The sequence below is a fragment of the Clarias gariepinus genome, chromosome 19, assembly GCF_024256425.1.
Source record: "Clarias gariepinus isolate MV-2021 ecotype Netherlands chromosome 19, CGAR_prim_01v2, whole genome shotgun sequence".
Classification (NCBI taxonomy): Eukaryota; Metazoa; Chordata; class Actinopteri; order Siluriformes; family Clariidae; genus Clarias; species Clarias gariepinus.
Window position 1 is genome coordinate 19906954 of NC_071118.1, and position 22043 is coordinate 19928996.

Genomic DNA, 22043 nt, shown 5'->3' on the forward strand with positions numbered 1-22043 from the left:
AGTGTTTAAGGTCTCTGTTTGCATGTTTTTGACTTGGAAATGTTTTTTTACAGGATCACTGAGAGCGATTATCTCCAAATGAAAAAAAGGGAACAGCTGTGAAATTTTTTAAATATCTTTTAATTAATGAAATGGATATTTATGAACTGTGTTTTGTGTTTCTTCATAAAACATAAATCCTCCAGTCTTACATTAATTTGTGTATGAAAAGCCAAAATAGTCTGAGGAAACAACAAGGTGGTAAATACTTTTTCCTGGCATTTATAGTAGAAAATATCAAGTGTTCGGGTAAGGGATTTTCCCAAGTAGCCACATATTTAACTATTATTTATATTACTGCTTCAAATACTGCTGGTGATATTACTGCTTCACATCTGCTTCATCACTTATGTTAAACATACTTACACACAAGTAGTAGAGTAGAAAGTACAAATATTAAAATAAAAGTAAATAGTAGCCACTACTTAAGTAACATACAGATATGTGAAATATGTACATTAACAAAGTGAAAAACATTAGTAACATTCCTCCTGTGTTGCTGGCATAAATCTTTTAGGCTACATAGAACAAAATTATTTAGTTGCAGCTTTTTATTTAAAATAAGAGCACTTTTTCATTTAAAATTAAAAATGCACAAAAATCTGCACTGTTGCACTGTTGCCTTGCACCTCCTGGGTCAGGGTTCGATTCCTGCCTTGGGTCTGTTTGAGTTTCTCCCCATGGTGGGTTTCCTCATCATACTGTTCCCAAATTTCCTGTAGTGTGCAAATGACTGTGTGTGTGTGTGTGTGTGGCGTGTGTCTTGCAATGGATTGGGACCCCATCCAGGGTATACCCTGCCTTGTGCCCTAAGTCTCCTGCAATGGCATGCCCCCACCCCTGTATACAGGATAAAGCGGTATAAACAATGAGTGAGTAAGTGAGTAAATAATTTCTACAGTAAGAGAGCGCTCTTTTTAGCCATTAATTTTCAGGATACCTGTTTAAAAAGACCCTACACATGGCTGCCATCACAATTCTTCTTTCTTCTCCATAGGATTCAGTTATTTCAGTTCAACATCACTGATAAGGATATTTGTACAGTAGTTGTAGTAGTTTGTCACCAAGTACAATGAGTCCATTCTTTTCCATTTCAGTTTTCTCATTTAGCCTATTTTTATGAATGTGGACTTTATTTACTTTATAGTTATTTACAACCAATGATGCAGGGCATCTTTAGGACCGTGCAAACTGGAGACCTACTGGAGATGTCTTTAGCACTCATTAAAACCCTAAAAATGTTAACACTCCAGACGTCCTTGGGACTGACTTCCTAAACTCATCTTTAGGGCATCTGTACAAAGTAAAAAGTGTAATATCTTATGCTGGGGTCGACGACCTGAAGACTACTCAAGAAGTCCTAAGTAGTATATTAAGGACCTCGTACAGACCTGAGGGCTAGTGTGTGTGTGTGTGTGTGCGTGTGTGTGAACGCGCGCGCGTTCGTGTGTTTGTGCCTTGGGAGTCGTGTTTCAAGAACTTTGCAGGAGAGGTACTTTCAAGAAAGTTTAGGATACATGTTGTTGTTTTTTTTATTTAGGTGCAAAACTGTAAAACTTTAATAATAATAATAATAATAATAATAATAATAATAAAAGATCGAATGTTCTGTAAAAATATAACAGGCGGTATTTAACGGAGAAACCCGACACCATCCCGCGAGCGCTTCTCCGCACGGTTAGCCTTTTCTAAGGTGTGTGTGTGTGTGTGTGTGAAGGGGGCGGAGGAGTGGGGGTGTAAATAGAAGAGGGACGACGCCGGTCCGCTCGTGCCTCCAAAAAGCCGATGTGCAAAGCGAGCGCGTGCGTCCTGTCCGCATAAATGCCTGTTCCGGGAGACGGCGGGAGAGAGAAGAGGCGCTCGCGGAGCCGCGCTGCACGAATTACGGATTATTTCTTTGCCGGTCCTTTGGCGGGGTTAGAGCGCGACCCCAGGATTCTTCCGTTCCGCACCGTCGGCATCGACGCAGGAGGGTACCGGCTGGCGACGGCACATTAACGGATCAGGACTTTGAACTGGCAGGACAAATGAATACAAATGAATTTAGCGACCCGAAGGAGAGACCGCGGTACCTCTCACCTCCACGCGAAGTAAGTGCACTTCACTCTACCGGCTGTACGCACTGTGCGAGTCATTTGAGTTGTGCGTGTGTGTGTGAGAGAGAGAGAGACGTATGAATGGGCTGCAGTGTTTAAGCGCTCGAGCAGCGCAGTTTACCTGTGTGTAGATTGGCGGCGATCTGAAGCTCTCAGATGAACAACAGGAGGCTCAAACTCAATCTGATGTAGCGCACTAAACCCTCTCTACCCTACACTTAAAGCGTTTTTAGGTGGAATTGTGGTTCCTGCGTTCCTAAAAGCGCTGCTTCTTTTCATATAAATTACTAGTTGTAGGGTCATGCAGAGAACTTTAAGGGTTCTTACTGAGGTTCAGATGAAGAGCTTTAAAGAGCGAACACATTGTCTGAAAGTATTTATAGGCTATTAATACGCTAGAGATAGAGGTTTGTGAATTGTATCGCACCTTGCACTAACTCCTGGGATATAGGCTAAAAGGATGCCATTAGGGACAGAGCCCAGGTGAAACCCTTTCGTCTTCTTATTAGAAAGTCTGATAAAGTCATTATGACTGACTGATAAATAGCCTTAGGCAAACCTTTCCTTTTCTTGAGGTTTGATCGTTATTTATGATTTGATGAGAGCCATTTATTCAAGAGGGTCTTATTTATTGTTAAAATTACATACACACGTATAAAATTGTATACAAAGTCCACTACATAGGCCATAATGCAAATAAGTTTACTCATTATTCTAATCCTGTATGCCCTACCGCAGAGCCCTATACGAAGGACCCACATAGTAATTATGTTGGGCTTTTAGTGAAGTACACTAGATCTTGGGTCCCTTATTCAATTTACCTTTGAATATGTATTGCATTTACATACGAACTGTGTTCTGACTGTGTCCTTCTAATTATACGATTACAAGAAAAAAAACGAATGAATGGAAACTGTTGATTGACGGCGCGTCATGGATGATTTCAACATTTAAGCCTTTACTTAGCTCTCGGATTAATCCGGTGTGACTTGTCGCCTGCCTTGGTCGATGTTGTCCACTAGGGGGCGATTGAACTGCGTTGATTACATGTGCTTATTATCGGAACACTTGATGCTGGGAGATAAATGTAGTACTGTATGTGGCCTGAAGGTTAAGTGTAACTCAGTGCCACAGTCCACAAATCCCAACATATAATCCAAAGTTTTCCCCTCTTCATTTAATGCATAACCACACAGCTAAGTGTTTCATTTTCAGATCCGATTCCAAATGAAACAGGTTTGGAAAAACACAATGGGGAATGCGTGCACAAGAACCTTATCAGCTGGAATGTTGATATAATAATGATAATGATCAGCCACATGTGAGTGTCATCCTGGACTTTCCTATAACACTACTTCATGGAGTGTAATTTATATCACTCATAAGTGATGCCTCAACAGCGATATTCCAATGCTTTAGATCTGGCTGTTTTAAAGCACTAACACTGGAGCCATCTGCCATCAACCGTAAAAAAAAAAGCCTTTTTACAGAAACCATGACAAATTATTGTTTCCTTGTAAAAGGGGGGTTCTGTAAGTTTCCTGGATTCGGAAGCAGAAAATGTGCATCAGTGCTCTCTACTGGTGTTGTAAGGAATGGGTCTACAAACTCTACACAGGCAGGCAGGCAGGCAGAATACACACACACACACACACACACACACACACATATGCGTCATCTCAGGTGGGCTGGTGAGATCTTCAGTTAAGAGTGTGAGTCACATATTACATTTCAGAACATGAATGAGTCTACACACTTCCTTACACACACGCACACACACACACACACACCATCTCACGCTTGTCTGTTTGCGGTTAGTTTGTATGTGTGAGGTCAAAGAGCAGACTGAGAAGTTCTGTGGTCAGATGTTTTACTTCCTGTTACAGGTATCCCTCTCCTTAGGGAGTCTGGGAATGTGTATTTGCGCTTTTGTTCACATACACACGCGCACACTCACACACACACACACACACACACACACACACACAGTGTGTTTTCCACACATATATATATACACACACACACCTACACACACACCACACACACACACTTACTGGCAGCAGGTAATGTATAAAACAGCTGTCAGAAGAAAAAAAACACACTTACAGACACACCATGTTGGAAGTCTTGGGATGTGCGCCTGTGTTTGTGTGTGTTCAACAGTTCCATATAAACATTTTGGTCTTGTGTTCTTTACTAGTGCAGAAGTAAACCGTTTCCCGATAGCACTGAGATCATAAATTGTGAAATAATGTTCACATTTCACAGAGTGACTGAACTCATGGATATTTGAGTTGTTTCGTTGTAGCTATCTTACTAACTTGACAGAAATGTTGACTGTTTTATCAGGTTTTACTTTTTGACCTAATAGTAGGCCTAATGTGGCTAATACTGGCCAAAGCTACTGTGGATTACAGTATGTCATTCATGTCAAAAGCACCAATTCACTAAAATGCTAAAACTTTTGGATGTTTAATGAAGAAAAAACACATAAAAATAATCAAATCATACCGTAATAACTTATTGGATGGTAAGATGTAAAACCGTTATACTTTAGGGGGCTTTCACACCACAAGGGATATGAATAAGCTTGACCAGATACATTTGCATAATCTAAATCATCATCACCCTTGCAGGGTATAGCATACTCAGGCACAAATATGAAGGCTTTCCATAGCTAAACCCAGAGGTGGACTGGGTGAGGGTACGAAGAAGTCGCACACATTTAGGTTTACGGTTTAAACTATGCAGGTGTGTTAAAAATGTATTGTTGATTATTAATAATTTTGTAGTATTGTTATTGCATATTATAAATTATGAACTTATATTTTTATCTGTTTGTTTAGGAGAGCTCTACTCCTGTGTACTCTTCTGTGCTGCACTTGTTCTTCAGGACTACCACAAGCGCTGTCTGAAGGTAGGTTTATTGATTTAACTCATTTGGAACCTTCACCACTGAGCCATCATGTACCATGTACCAGTCATTATATTGTATATATGACTCTGTGTGTATGTGTCTGTGTGTGTGGTCAGTGGATATTTCCTTAAAAATAGAATGGTTTTTAGATTATTAGTACTCTATAATGTAGTGTGTCTGTACCTGTTTAGTTGAGTTACTTTTATATTCTGGAGGAAAAACACACACCCACACACACACACACACATACACCAGCCCCCAATATTTCAGCAGTTATTTCTTTATTTTCCCAAGGTCCCCACTTACTGCAGTTTTTCCATCATGTTCTGTAACTTTACAGATGTGAGAAAATGTTTCCTTGTGTGTGTGTGTGTGTGTGTGTGTGCGCGCGCATGAATCCTGACTGCTCATATCACATACAGTATGCTGGAAAGACACACGCCCACCACACACACACACACACACACACACACACACACACACACACACACACACACGCGCATACACACACATACATCTGGCAAAATGCTTCACTTCAGGGGCTTTAGTTTCTTTGGGAGCAGAAACACACTTATATAGGGAAGTTCTGTGGTTTTGGAGCTGGCCAGATCTTAAAGTATGTGAATGTGTGTGTTTCTGTGGTAAAGCCAACATGGTGCACTAACAGACACATACGTTCCAGCTGGGACCTGTTAACTGTTTCCTGGCATTGTATAGCAAAGTGATAGACGCACATTAAGACCGACTCTCTACTGAAACTAACTCATTCAACTCTCTGTCTTAAATCATGTTTTCCCAGAAGATCATACACCCCTCCCCATTCACACAAACACAGAGACTTACTACTGTACACCATTCACACATTTATGTGATTATGATGCAATCCAGAGATCTGGATCTGACTAACGGTTGCTTTAACAATGGCAATACTATAACATGAGGAAAGGACAATGTGAGGCATACTGTAGATGAAGAGAGTGCAAAAAGAGTATAGGACCGAGTAGACAGTGATCATTAATATGAGGAGCATTGCATGAGAACAGCAAAAATGCAGTGTTTTTAGTTTTTTTTGTTGTTGTATAGAAGCCAAGTATTTAAGATATGTAGATGTTTTTTATTGGGCTATGAATTGAGTCAGTATTAATGTTCGGAAGGAGGTAAAACGTTCAAGTGTAAGGATGTGAGTGACTTTGATAAGGGGCCAATCTTTGATGCCTAGATATATGGGTTGGGGCATCTCCAAAAACAGTTTCTGGTATACAGTGGTTAATACCTACCAAAAGTGGTCCAAGTAGGGACGACTGGTGAACTCATGACAGGATCATGAATGCTGGCTGATCTAGGAGCTACTGTAGCACAAATTGCTAAAAAGTTAATGCTCGCCTTGATAGAAAGGTGTTAAAACACACTGTGCATTGCAGCTTGCTGCATATTGAAATTTGTAGCGTCAGACCAGAGTGCCCATGCTGATTGGTGTGCACTGCCTAACCACCTATCTCCTGGAAACACATGTTTCCTATCTTTCCTCTGGAAACTGCTTTAATACAAAACACCTACATGAACATTGCTCCAGAACTAGTTAGGGCTGGTCCGAAAACCATTTTTTGAGCTTCAAATATTCGGTAGTGATCAACATCGGATATTCGAAGCTTCGGTGGGAAGGGGCTGAATATATTCTTATCTCTAATAAAGGCAGGAATCTCTCTGTGTGTCTGTCTGGTGCATTTTTATGCAAGGGAGTGCAAAGTCGCATTTTTGTGTAATATGGATACAGGCAAGTTGTCATGAACTAACCTGAGTAGACCAGAACACGTAGCTTTAGCGGTTAGCCCTTTGTAGCGTGGATGGTAAACCCAAACGCGGAGTAACACAAGTAGGCTGATAACCACGCGATTGTTTAAAGGACTCTCTCGAATGGGGAGCAAGGGATAAACACAATGTAACCTGCGTCCTATTAACACTCACTCAATCTGAAAGCAAACCCAAGAAAGTGAGTACTCACGAATCGCCGAAAGCGACATGGGCGAACTCAATGACTGAGTGATGTGCCGCGCCATCTTGTCTCCTTTATGCTTCCTTGTGCACTGCTGCACTGTGTATAAATTGTTGAAGAATGGTATGAGGAACATGGCAGAGTTCAAGGTGTTGACTTGGCCTAGAAATTCCCCACATCTCAATCCGATTGAACATCTCTGGTATGTGTTGGACAAACAAGTGTGACATTGCAACTTACAAGATCTGCAGTCTTGGTGCCAGATACCACCTCACGCCTTCAGAGGTCTTGTGGAGTCCATGCCTCAACAGTCTATGTAGAAGAAGCACATTGTGTGTCTTGTGTTTTCAGGTTGACTACATTTTCTACATCCATTTGTTTGTCTCCCTGAGATCCCCTTTTGTACAATATCTCAAGGACAAGTGGATTCCTGTTTGTAAGATTTGTTTGGAATTATCACTGGAAACCGATGAGATTTTTGCAATGAATGCAAAAAAGGGTCAAGTCAAGAAAGTCAAGTCACATGTATAAAATAGTTTTATAAAGAGATGTGAATTTCATGTCCATATTCAGGAAAGTAAGGCCCGTTTTCTGGCTGCCTAAGATGTTTGTTCATCCAGCCGGGATTCTCTTCAGCTTGACATCACAAGGAAGAGTCATTGAGTGGTTGTGAAATTAATGTGGAATAATCACTGTAACCAGGAGACAAACTGATTATATTTTGGAATTGATCCAGATAACATTAAAGTCACAGCAAAGGTTAAACATTTTTTCCAGACTAGTTTGAAATAGTTTGATGTGTTCCCCTGTTGAAAGTAGAGCTTAAGGATATTTTGTAACAAATTTGTAACAAGAAGGATGATACTTGTTGGCAGATGACATATTCATCAGTGCTGTTAGTTCCATGTGTTATACGTCTTATAGTAAAAACTTTACAGTGAAAAAATAGACCTTAGGAAGTATAAGAAGAAGAAGAAGAAGTGTACAATGTTTTTGTTAATGTCTACTTTGTTCGTGTTGTATGTTCCAGGTTCTCTCCACATTTTGTCAGTAAGTGTTAGGTCAGGGGACTGAGAGAGACATAAAAAGATTAATTCTGTGGTAAAATATTTGGGGGATTTTTTTTATTTTGAATTACTGTGCTGCTGGAAGATCCAACCACAAGACAGTTGTACTTTCATTTATTATCCAATGGTACATCGTAGAGTCCTTGCTGCCGTCTATCCTAACAAGGTCCTGGGCGCCTTTAGATAAAAAACAGCCCAACCGCAGCATAAATTCTCCTCTGTACTTAACCCCGGGGATTATTATACCCACCTTGAGTGTAGGTTATTATTAGGTAGTAGGATATTTTTCTCATCAGCCCACAGAACCCAGAAGGTCTACTTCCAAACAGTTTTTGGCATGGAAGTTATGGAAGTTGGCATGGAAGTTGATGTTATGGAAAACTCTAACCATTATTCAGGGAGAAGTTTTTTCTCCTCCACTGTGCTTGGGAAAAAGATACTTGCGTCATCTTTCAGGTGCGTAAGTTGATTAGAGCTCTGGTCGTTTTGGATGTCGTTCTGATTTATGAAGGTCAACATAATTTTGTCTGCTTTCATTTGTATGTATCATTCTTTACTCTTCCCCATGTTGATGAGTGTGGAGTTTAGCTTTTTTGCCACCTCATATTTATTCATTACTAAAACTGGAAGTCATTACTATGAAAACTGTATAATTTAAATGGGACTGTGCTCTAGTTACATGTTATTCATTATGATTCCCAGAGGTTCCAAAATCTGACAAAAGGCTTTGTTAAAAATATTTCATAAGGCTTATATTTTCTTCACAATTTAGATTTCTGCTATATTTTCAGTGTGAAATTGAAACTTCCTGCACTCATCTTTATCAAGGGTATCTGGAGTCATATTATGTTTATGTATTTGTGCAGTTATGTATAAATGTGCACAAATGTGTATGAATGGGGATATCTATTTGTGTCACTCTGTATTGGTATGCATTAATAGACACGTATATATAAATCTGTGTTGCAGATGTGGACGTGTTACAGCGGTTGGCTCTTCGCATTGAACAGGGTTCTCGCTCTGTCCCATTTGGTGTCATCCCACTTCGCTCCAGCATCATCCTCACAGCACGGGCACGTGTCACTGCTGCCACACGTTCAATATTCCCAAAGCTCTTCTCCTGGAATACCACACTTGTGCTGAGCATTCGCTCACATCGTGCCAACTCTGCTTTCCTTTTCTCTGTTTTCTCTGGCTCTCGACTCCAGTTAGGCCTACAGGTTTCGCCAAATGACCTTACACTCCATGCTGGACCTGCCAACTCGGTCCGCTTTCCATATCACCTTCATGATGGCCGCTGGCACCACTTGGCCTTTTTGCTTGCTGGCCGGACAGTCACTCTTCTGCCTGCTTGTAATGATGGCAGCAGTGGAGAAACCCAAGAATTTCCACTACCTCCACCATTTCAGCTGGACCCCCGAAGCACCTTCCGACTGGGTGGGAGCAGTGCCCTCCTACGTGGCGTTGAACCCTTTGAGGGTGCAGTGTGCCAGTTCGATGTGGTATCTGCAGGACAGGTTAACTACTGCAAGGCCATTCGCAAGGAGTGCAGAGAAAATGATGCGTATAGGCCAGCACCGCCCTCTCACCTGCTGCCTTTACCCTTTACAACGGTGCGGTCATCCCCATCCAATATTACCCTTGCAGTAATACCCACTCTAATTCCCTTAAAACGCTTGAATGTCTCTGTCACACCTGGTGTCAGAGCCAACCATAACTCTAAGGGATTACAAGCCACAGCAGCTCCTCAAATTCCTCCAATTCAAATAGGACTCGAACCGCCACCATTCCATGAAAACTCAAACACTGCCACACTGGCACCAACTTTCAGTTCACCCAATGTGTTGCCCCAAAAAAGCCCCAAACCGACAGCTTTCAAGCCTAAGTTGGGAAAATCTATCGCTGCCACAAAACCAACGGGGTTCAGAAACCCTACAGCAAAATCTCATGCTAAAGCTGGTACTCCAAAACTGTTACACACAATGTTTACTGTCGGTCCAATACCGACAGTCTCAAATCTGCTTGATGTGTCAAAACCGAACAGTTTAAAACACACAAGCATATCAAAAACCTCAAAACCCACCAGTGCTTCAAAACTTAACAGCTCAAAATTCACAAGTGTGTCAAAACTTTCAAACGTAAAACTCATTAGTGTATCAAAACCTGCTAGTGTAAAACCCACAACCATGTCAAAACCCAACAGTTCAAAACATTTAGCTTCTAAACCAGCACCAGTAAAGCCCTCTAAACCTCCAGTTGCAAAATCTATAGCCATCAAACCCATAGTTTCAAAAGGGTCTTTTCCCAAACCCTTCCCTTCTAAACCTTTATCAGAAACAACCAGAAAAAAAATCCCAGCAACCCCACCTCCCTCTTCTTTTCCCCCTACTGCCAGTTCCACTAAGCAGCAATTAAATGTATCGATATCCTTGTCCAATAAGGTTCCAACTACCCCCAAGAAACTGAGCCCTGCACCAACTAAAAAGATCCCAACCAGCACTCAACAGACACCTAGACATATGCCCGCAATGCCCAGGACTACACCTGTCATTCCTGTTCCAAAGACACCTACGGGCCTTCCAGTAAAACCAACAAAAAGCTCAGTGGTACATGCTACCACAATGGTCCCAGAGCTATGGACAGTTCTGCCTGCTGATGGACTTCAGGGCTGGGATCTGGATCCTGAACTGTTTGGTTCTCAGATTGGACCACCGGGGCAAAAGGGAGAACTTGGACCTGTGGTAAGATCCTAGATCAGTATGCATCATTGATATTGTATTGTGATAATTGATAGAAATTTTGGACCTTTTTCTGTAACTGCAATTTTGCAACACAAGTATCACATTAAGAAAAAGTAAGTTTGACAGTGCAGATGAATTATCAGGTCTTTTTCAGTAATGGGTTTTGTAAAGGAGTATGATAAATGGAATGCTAACATTGAGCCAGAAGTTAGCATTTCTCTTGGCATCATACAAATGTTGCCCTCTAATTATGCAGTCTTGTTCTAAATGGAATGCAAGTCAACTAGAAGTTTTTAAACATGAAGTTTATTTTGTAGTTAATATAATGGCATATTGTATATATAGTTAATTAGCTGAAGTACTCGTTGTTTATGGGAAATCATATCACATTTTTACATATTTGTAAAAATAGTTAAAAGGCTAAAGCTTAAAATAAACTGACCAGCTTTAATTTAATCAGTGATATTACCCAGCCCACATAGAGTACACGTCTGCCTGCAACAAAGATAAACCCCTAAGTTTTTTTTACTGTAATTTCACAAATGTTTTTTGCGTGACAACATTAGGGTATTGGTTTCCACTGGAATAATGGGAAAATTTGGAAATTGTACAAAATTTACGTAGTCCATGCAAAATTTTAAATCTAATATCATTTCATCTTATTACAATTAATGGGAAAGAAAGAGTATAGAAAAGTTTATGTTTATGCCTTGTTTATGCTAAGTTGAACTTTTTTAATCGTCAGCTAAATACACTCCCTGTTCAGTAACTGGAGGCTGAATCACATGATAAATCAAAAAGTAGGACAGATAAAAATTTAAATTTATATTAAAACAACAGTGCGTTAAAATTCACTCATACCACTTCAGAGGTGTTATTTCAGCAAAGGTGAGTGAAGGTAAAGACATACTAAGTAAAATTATTTATTACCTGCACCAATAGATATTCTAATGAATATCTATTGGTGCAGGTGTTTGTTTACATTAAGCAAGTAACTTAATAATAGATAATTTTAAAGTAGATTATTAAACCGACTCATAACTGTTCATAACATCATTTATGGTGCAGGGTAAAATTCAGGTAGATATCTAAGTACAGTACAACTGCAAAAGTTTCATTAAATTCTGTCTAGCTAGTGATGCCGTCACATAATCTGCCTCTACAAACACATACAGTAGACAGAAATTTTTTCAGAGGCAGGTTTCAGGTTCTCCAACGTATGAAATGTAAAGATATCATTGAAAGAGTGGAGTTCTGACCAATGTACAGACAAAACCTTTCTTTTATTTGTACAGATTACTAGCTCAGGTTTAATGTATGTTTGACATTCCTTTGATTTGGTAAAATATAGACAGGAAACGTGCATGTTTATGTACATTTAGGCAGACGCTCTTATCCAGAACGACTTACATTTTTATCTCATTATACATCTGAGCAGTTGAGGGTTAAGGGCCTTGCTCAAGGGCCCAACAGTGGCAACTTGGTGGTTGTGGGGTTTGAACCTGGGATCTTCCGAACCGTAGACCAATGCTTTAACCACTGAGCTACCCCTGGCCAATATGTATGACATGTATAAGCAAAGAATAATGGCATGAACATATTTATACATGCATATACCCATATATGCCCTTGTTAAAGTCCTGTAAATCATTATGAGTTTCATTTTAAACCAAACATTCAAAGAAGTATATGTTTCCTTGTGAGTTATTTCATTAGTTTGCAGGTGAGATGTGACGGAGTTACACACAAACACAGATTCTTTTTTATGTTAGCAAATTAACTAAAAGGCTCCAAAGCTGCTGCATTCCTGTATCACTAAACACACTATAGGGAGAACTAGACATTTTACAAAATGACAGACTAGAGGACGTGTGTCTGTGTCACTACAATTATATGGGTAAAATGCAGAGAGAGCATTACCAGGAGTGTGTCTGTGTGTGTGCTTGTGTGTGTGTGTGTGTGTGTAATGTGAGTCCTCTGTTCTTACCAGTTTATTAGCTGAAATGCACTATTATCCACCTTAATCACACACACTCTAATTCTAACTTACCCTGCTGACACACCTCAGACACCCTCTTATTTACAAACACTCACACACTCTCTTACACACACACACACAAACGTGCGGGCACGCACACACACACACACACACACACACACACCATAAAGTGTATATCTGCCCTAAAGGAAATGACATGTCTCAACAGAAAATGTACCTAATGGGCATAAGACCCTTTTATTAAACCTATTCTTCGGTTATAACACATAACCCCACCCTAAATGACACACGCACACACGAGCATCACAGTGCAGACTAGACACTTTAAAAGGGAAATGTATTCCCACAGAGACGGACACTGGGATATAAGTGTGTGTGACAGAGACTGCACCTCTGGTAAAAAAGTTACTGTCTCCCATTTGTAGATGCATAGCTGTAACCCCTAGAGATTCTTTACATAAATACAAACGCAACCCCCACCCTCAAGAGCTTTTGTCAATAGAGGCCTTTCATCCATCGCCACGTGGCATGTTGAGATGGGGGTGGGGGGGGGGTTATTGGGGAAGGGGGGGGGTTTAAAAGGAAAGAAAAAGTAGGGTGTAAGTAGAGGGGATTTTATTGTTTACCCTATTTCATTACTAAAAAGTCACATTTACATATGTTTCTTAACTCTTGTGTGAACATAACCAAACTTATTTTTTTTACTTTACGGCATTTTAATCGGGAACACCAAAAATGATGTATCTTCTTTTATACATGTCAGATTTTGACTCAAATGAAAAGAGAATGTGTGTGAGCTGTTTTACAGAGAATCACACTGAAAGACCAATGGGCTAAACACATTTCATGCCATTTTTATAAAAATGATATTTATTCCAATAATTTCCTGTATATATGCATGCACCTGGAATAAAGGAAGTCAATAAAGACTTGATGTTTGTGTGTGTTTGTGTGTGTGAGACTATGCATATTCAGGTATAGAAGGATAACTCTTGGCACTTGTCTTTTTTAGGGAATTCAGGGACCGCCAGGAAAACCAGGGGCACCAGGAAAACGGGGACCACAGGTATGTGTGTGTGTGTGTGTGTGTGTGTGTGTGTGTGTGTCTTTTTTTCTCAAAAGCCTAACCCCAAATGTTGTTTATAAAATAGCATCCCATCAAAAGTCACAAATCTTTAGTGTGTTAATTTCTTCAATTTAAAATTGACAGGCAGAATTTGGGATCTGTGTGACACAAACATCTTCTTATTATGACATGTGACAAAAGTGATGTAAACATAATATTGTTTTATATAAAGGATACATGCTTCCACAAGTGAGGTGATGTAATGGAAATTCCTCCATGTCTGTACAGATGGACAGATGTCAGTGGTTTACCCTTTGCTAGTTTTAGCCATAGACTTTATGAATAGAACTGGACAAACCCACCGTGATGTCACCCATAGGTTTACTGAAGGTTTTGAAGCTCAATCGTGGTAGATGCTCAACGGCATCATAATTCCACCTAAAAAAAAGTACCAAACAGAGCATGGCTATGGTTGGACCTCAACTACTTATCTTACATTAGCGCAAGCTAGCTAGCTTAGCTTAGCTAAAATGCTAAGGGGCCACTAAAATTAATTTATATGCTAATGTAACTTTGCATTTGACTGAATTCCGTTATCAATACGTTAATCAATTCCTACATTCCTTGTGGTAAACTACCAGTCAAAAGTTATACACATCTTTTAATTCCATAGTTGTTCCTGTTTTTTTTTTCCTTATACACTAAAACAGTGCTGAAGGCATCCAAAATATGCAATAATTTCCTTTGAACAGTTGATATTGAGATGTGTCTGCTACTTATGCTATGTAAAGCCTTCATAACGACTCAAATTTGAGGTGCTGTTAATTGATTATTTTTAAGGCTGGTAACTTTAAATAAACTTCTCCTCTGCAGCAGATGTAAGGTCTTGCTTTCCTGGGATGGTCTAATGTACTGTATATGAGAGCCAGTTGATCTTGATTCATGAAAGCCAGTTGATGGTCTTCTTTAGAGAGCCCTGGTGCTTAATGGGTTTTGCGAATGCACTTTTTGCAAGAACTGTTCAAGAACAGCTAAGCTTTTTGTCTTAAAATAACAATTGACTGTTGTTGTTACTTAATTACTAGATGCAATATATCTTATTTTATTGTTTTGAAATCTCCAGTATTGTTCAGAAAATTCAAACTGGCCCAAACTTTTGACCGGTACTATAAGTTTAACTACTCCTACTATAAATTTATGGCCCCCGTAGCTACTGAGATCAAAATCTTATTTTTTCTTCATTTATTTCTTTTAAAAAAGTTGAACATTTTAACATGGGACTCTATGAAGATTAACTTGCTTTTGGAGCTGGCTCATAGTGGGCATTCAAGGAACTGCATGTTTTGCCACTTTGGTGATGGCTTTTAATGACAACATATTTTGATATGTATTAAGGTTCTCGCTATGCACAAAACAGGTTGTTTGTTCATGTGGCTGAAGAGTTGTGCTATATACTAAAACAAATTCACACCAAAAACTGTGGTCCCAAGTTATCCCACCTTGGTCTTGGTGCTGAGAAGTTTGCAGAATTTTCCATGACTATGAAGGGAAGATTTAATGTGATTTTTGCTATATGGAAGCAACTGCCAGTTGGCACATGAGTAACCAGGTATTTGTGTGCTTTGGGGAGCACCATAAATGGCTCTGCTGTCTAAATACAGGTTAGCCTACTGGGTAAAAGAACTAATTGCATAAGCATACTTGAACCCAGTTCAAGAGACCCATGTTACCTGTGATGCATACTAGAGTAGTGTTACTTGCAGACCAGATTTTAACCTTTTTTTTTTAGCCCATGGCTCTGGTGAGTCTGAGTGATTCTCACCCCTAGTAGTGTAGTAGAATAAGACTACTAAGTAATTATTTTCCACAGTAGAGTACAACAGAAACTGCAGTATTCATTATGTACTTACTTTTGTGCATGTGTGTATCCACCTATCATGCCATTAAATGATTCCAATTATGAAACATGATGTTAAGAGATCAAAAGTCTTAGTGTTTGGCCCCTATATGCAAGCATGACCACAAACGAATGACGCACAGTTCAGGGTCTCACCCTTGACCTTTGGCTAAGGCACATGTGGGTGTGATGTATTTCATTAGTAACTGTTGCTAAGGTAAACTCATACACCCATGTGTCGAGACCAGGGGTCATACTAGGCTGTGTCATCGCGTATGCGTGTTTACTGGTTTGTTTGTGTGTATGTGTTACCTATGTGTGTTTGAGTATGAAAGGAGCCTTGTCTAAGTGGAGTTTTTTTTTTAATACATGCACACTTACACATACATTCATGGTCACACAGTTTGCCATGTCTAAGCTCTTTTATTTGTCATAGCCAGTTCACCTTACTGACCATGACCTCTTGTTTGAAGTCTGGAACCAGGAAAGACATTCAGGTTTACTGGGTCAGGGGTCATAGGTTTCAGTGTTTTAACCTTGCTTGGACTTGGATGTAACCAGAAAATTTGTACATTTGCCTGAACTTCTTGCCACTTTACCGCTGTTGCAGGGACCACCTGGGCCACATGGTAATCCAGGAAGGCCAGGTCCCCCAGGCTTGAAGGTATTTATGCTCTATCTCTCTCTCTCTCTCTCTCTCTCTCTCTCTCTCTCTTACTTTTTAAGGTCCGTTTAGTCAGTATGACATCCCCATTCACCTTCATCCTGTTCTTCATCCTGTATTCATATAGTTTACAACACTTATTACATACTTTAATTTCTCTTCACCTACATCCTTCTCTGTCTTTTACCCTAGTTGTGCTTCTTTTTTTTCAGGGGAATAAGGGTGACCCTGGACTTTCACCTGGAATAGCCCCTAAAGGAAAGAAAGTGAGTGAAGAACGGCCCTGCACTGCAAGTGTTTACACTCTCACACTTTGTTCACAAAGATATTGTTTTTCCCCAATACGTAGCAACAATAAAATAAGCAGAAATATATATGCATGCTGCAGAACTCAGTCAACCTAAATTATAACTAGATTTCTGGGTAAAGTAGCTTTAGAAGGAGAGATAACCCTACAGGATAAGCACTATAGATAATGAAGAATGAATATACTGTATTATTTACCAGTATTGTATGTTCACTATGATAAAATATTGATGTAACAATAGTTTGTTACCAGTAGACTCTAATGAGTTTCTCAAAAGTCAACCACAGACTGCATATATGTATAATCTGGATTTGTAAACGTCCTAAGTGATAACTTTTCTAAAAAAATGTCAATATATAATATATTACACATTGCCAATAATTGCTTAGAACAACAAATGTTTAAAATCACTACGATTTTATTAATATTATTTTTGTACATACAAAATAAAATATAACATTTTGTGCATACATACACATTTTATTTTTGCATACAAAATTTCTCACATGCAAAATATGCAAGAAACAAATGTAAAAACTATTTATATTAATAATTTTCTGTCAAAGCCTGTGGAGTTTATTGCTATTAATATATGTATTTGTTTGTAGGGAGATCCTGGTATTATTGGTCCTGTTGGTTTATCTGGGGCAGAGGGTCAGAAGGTAGGGAGCAAAACCACTGACCTTTTTACTCTCTCTCACTCTCTCTCCCTCTCTCTCTCTCTCTCTCTCTCTCCCTCTCTCTCTCTTTATTTCTCACACCCATACTGTCTTTCTTGCTCTTTCTCTTGCATGTTTCCCCCATGCTTTAACAAATCATTATTACTTACATTTCCGTCTCTGACATATCCTCTATATACTTTTTTTTTTTTTTTTAACAGACATACTGTAGTGTCTCTCTGTGTGCATGTGTTTGTGTGTTGTCATGGATATAACTGTAAACACTGCAGGGAGTCCCAGATGAATGTTAAACACAGCTGTGATGCTGAATCAGAGACACACACATTCACATTCCAACCCATCTTGATAGGTCTTTATGCCTTTTAGCATCTTACACACACACACACACACACACACACACACACCAAATAAACCTTTGGAAAGATGTGCTTTTTCTGCTTAATCCTTCTAGTCCAACTAACCTATAATAACTGACCTTTGTATCCTGCTGCACTAATTGCATTGACCTGCTGTGTAGCCTCAAATCGCCAACAGCCTGTTCTAAACTTTTTAAATTGGGTGTACTTAAAATGGATATGTTTTATTTGAAAATAAGGTTGGCTGTGAAGGCTTAGGGTTAGACTGTGACAAAAAAAAATCAAATTCAATTATCAATTATTGATAATTATAGGCCTATATTATTATTTTTTAACAAGTTGCATGCACGGTGCATCGGCCCACCAAGACAACGGCTAGTATGCCACATTACCAGTTCATCTTTCTGTAAACTTATCAATATTGTGCTCTAACTTTTAAAGTCTATTTGTGGGAAGATGTAAATGGTTTCGTTATGCACATCATTTTAATTAGAAAAACTTTTAATAGCTAATTAGCCACAGACTCAACTAATTTCCTCAGAGCGCTGTCTTGGTGTGCTCACGTTCAGTGATTTTTGCTGCGTTTCTAAAATATTATTTTCCTTGTTCATACATTTGGTTTGTATGTTCTGTTTTCTGAATATTAATCTAAAGCAAACTTTCAACATTAGCATGTTTGTGTTTTTTTGGGCACAGTATCGCCTACAGAGCTGGAGAGCATTCTAAAACAAACCCCACAACCTCAAGACACCAACAGTATTACATTTCAATGTCAAAAAGTCCTTTGCTTTCACCTGACCTAAAAATATCGTGTGCGACTTTGCACACTATTGGAGTTGGAACCAAAAACCCACTTGGCAGTGTCTTTTTAATAAACAGAAGTTTAGGTTCAGAATTTACCTAATTATCATAATATGCATCTGTTTGCATATGCATCCATTCTAGACAAAATGTTATAAGCATGTACAGTTGGATTTTCATTATAAGATTTTCCCTTATAGATTATTCCTTAATCTAAGATGAGAAGATGAAACTAATGTGGTATAATGATGCTGAAGTATGTACCTAAAGTGCCTAACACCTTCGACCAAATATTATTTTCTCTGGGCACTCGCCTCTAAGCTTAAGCTTGATGTCTGCTTTGCAACCCTTAGGATGGTATATACATTTCCATCTTCTACTCCTTTAAGGGAAGCTGATGATGTTTGGGCTTGCTTTGTAAGTTCTTGTCCATGCATTGCTACATCTAGGGAAAGCAGTATCAAATGCCTTCTTGTAGTCGATCCATGCTAATCTTGGATTCCTCTTTTTTTCTTAGCATTTTCGATGCCAATGAAGGAGTTTCCAAGGAGCTCTTTATAGCTCTTTTTGACACATGGTACACACGTAACACGTGTCAGGGACATACACCTAAAAATTAGTGAGGTCCTTGATGAATAATATGATCGATTCATGCTGATATTACATGCTAGAACCCCTTGATTTACTGTTTGACGCAAAAGGCCTATCTACTGTAGTATGTGTCTTAACATCTTTCAGAATGTTTCTCCAGAAGCTTTAAATGCACTTCTGAAATTTTCTGCTGATGAGCAACATTTATATTTTACAAGTGAATTTTCCATTGTGTGTGCTTGCTAAATTACTGAAGCTTCCATTGAGACTTCAGTTTGATCATAGCATTGATGATGGCTGCTGTAGGATCAGTTGATTGAGCTTTGTAAAGCTATGATGTATTCATATTGTTCTTATCATTTAGCTGGTTATTTACTTGGGATTTTTGCCCTGTGATGCTGATAGACTGTTTTTCACATAGTTTTTGCCTAAACTTAAATGCGATATGAGGTAATTTTGTCTCCTCCAAATTTTAATACACTTCTTTATCTATTTCAGTATGACATTCACTCATTGTCTGGTGCTTGAAGCTGTTATAATTTTGTCAGTCTTAGCTTTTGTTATTTCTTCTCAATTGCTCTCATTTGGTTTGAGAGTTTTACTTGGGTCATCTCTTAGAGTAGCCATGGATTGCATTTTTTCCAGGTCTAAAAGGTGCCACTAGTCTTCTTGGACTCCTTAATGGTATGCCTTTATGACATTTTGATGTTTGTTTGATTCAGCAGTGTCTATTGCTGGTAATTGTTTCCTTTCTGGGTGCTGTAACTTTACCTTTACCCTGGCCGGTTCTGGTTCTAGCACCTTCTCCTAGCTTAATATTCTGCTAGATTTTAAAAGTAGTCCAGTCCTGCTTGGTACTGCGTATAACTAAAAGATTCAGTGGCAGTCTTTGATACTGGAGACGAGTGATGGGGTGAGGAGCAGGTGTCTGCTCAAACCCACATTCAAAGCCAATCACAATGCACTTTTAGCATATCTGCTAACACCATGTCATCTTAAACAACAGTTTGTCTCCTTATCATCTGCTTCTAAGCCGTTCCGAATTGCATCAGAACCATCTATATTGTCTCTCAATCTTTTATTACTGCTATTTACCTTGAGTTCCATCAACACACTGACAAGTTCATAACTCACCTCATCACTTTGTTCATGGCTAGCACGAGCTAGATGCTAACCAGCCTTAACACAAGGCTGAATCCCAAATTCTTCTCTAACCCCAGAGCCACTGAATTATAATGAGCATTTAGCAGGAACTTTGATGAAAAGTTGGGATTTTCTGACATTATTATTATTATATGTATATTTTTTTAACAAAAACACAAATAAATGTAGCAAAGCTAAATCAAAACCTGTGTAATTTGTTGTTCTATGTTCATGGTCACAGTGTCCTCTTCACTATAGAACAGTAACTTTGACTGACCAGCTGCTTGATTTCATAGTGTAACAAGAGTTTTAGAAACACATTCTGACAAGTAGGTGAGAAATCCATAATTAAGACTAAATTCACAAATTCAATGCAATTTATACAAAACAATCAATGAAATTCACAAAGCAGCTTTTCTTGAAATGGAAAAAAATAACGGGGAAAAAAAAATATATATATAGTGCATCCGGACTCACAGCGCATCACCTTTTCCACATTTTGTTATGTCACAGCCTTATTCTAAAATGGATTAAATTCATTTTTCTTCCTCAGAATTCTACACACCCCATAGTGACAACATAAAAAAAGTTTATTAGAGTACATATTTTACATATTTTTGCAAATTTATTTAAAATTGAGAAAGCACATGTACATAAGTATTCACAGCCTTTGCCATGAAGCGCAAATTAAGCTCAGGCGCATCTGGTTTCTTCTAATCATCCTTAAGATGTTTCTGCAGCTTAATTGGAGTCCACCTGTGGTAAATTCAGTTGATTGGACATGATTTGGAAAGGCACACACCTGTCTATATAAGGTCCCACAGTTGACAGTTCATGTCAGAGCACAAACCTAGCATGAAGTAATGAAGGAATTGTCTGTAGACCCTCAAGACAGAATTGTCTCGGGGCACAAATCTGGGGAAGGTTACAGAAAAAATTCTGCTGCTTTGAAGGTCCCAATGAGGACACTGGCCTCCATCATCTGTAAGTCGAAGAAGTTCGAAACCACTAGGATTCTTCCTAGAGCTGGTCGACCATCCAAACTGAGTAATCGGAGGAGAAGGGCCTTAGTCAGGGAGGTGACCAAGAACCCGATAGTCACTCTTTCAAAGCTCCAGAGGTCCTCTGTGGAGAGAGGAGAACGTTCCAGAAGGACAACCATCTCTGCAGTAGTCCACCAATTTTGCCTATATGGTAGAGTGGCCAGAGAGTCTCATCATACCTGAGAATTTTCTTTCTCATGGTCTGAGAGTCCTTCTGGTGCCTTTTGGCAAACTCCAGGTGGGCTGCCATGTGCATTTTACTAAGGAGTGGCTTCCGTCTGGCCACTCTACTGTATAGGCCTATTGGTGGATTGCTGCAGAGAGGGTTGTACTTCTGGATGTTAATATGGCATCCACTTTTTTTTATTGTTGACTTAGGTACAAAACTGTTTGTAGGAAATGTTTTTCAATGTTTGTAAGGAGGGTAGATATGGAGAATTATAAATTGAGAAAATGATGCTGTGAAAAAGTCAAATTGGTAAGTTGGACTAACATTTTGCTATGAGATTCCAAAACGTTCATAGTCAGCAAATCATGGTATTTTATTACCCACAACAAAATTAAGATCAGCGTCCTGCTTTTTAAAGATTTGGTATATGCCTATGGTGTGTGGGTGTGTGTGTGTGTGTGTGAGATCGCTTCC

General features: G+C 39.1%; 1 protein-coding gene across 1 annotated transcript in view; it reads left to right on the forward strand.

The window, feature by feature from the left end:
* Nucleotides 1–1856: 1856 nt before the first annotated feature.
* Nucleotides 1857–22043, forward strand: part of col27a1a (collagen, type XXVII, alpha 1a) — an 88083-nt gene continuing 67896 nt past the window's right edge. The window contains exons 1-7 of the mRNA XM_053478827.1: nucleotides 1857–2129; nucleotides 4982–5052; nucleotides 9082–10853; nucleotides 13865–13918; nucleotides 16426–16479; nucleotides 16692–16745; nucleotides 17395–17448. Coding sequence (XP_053334802.1) covers nucleotides 2077–2129; nucleotides 4982–5052; nucleotides 9082–10853; nucleotides 13865–13918; nucleotides 16426–16479; nucleotides 16692–16745; nucleotides 17395–17448 — 2112 coding nt within the window. The 5' untranslated portion in view covers nucleotides 1857–2076. The remainder of the gene's footprint in view (nucleotides 2130–4981; nucleotides 5053–9081; nucleotides 10854–13864; nucleotides 13919–16425; nucleotides 16480–16691; nucleotides 16746–17394; nucleotides 17449–22043) is intronic.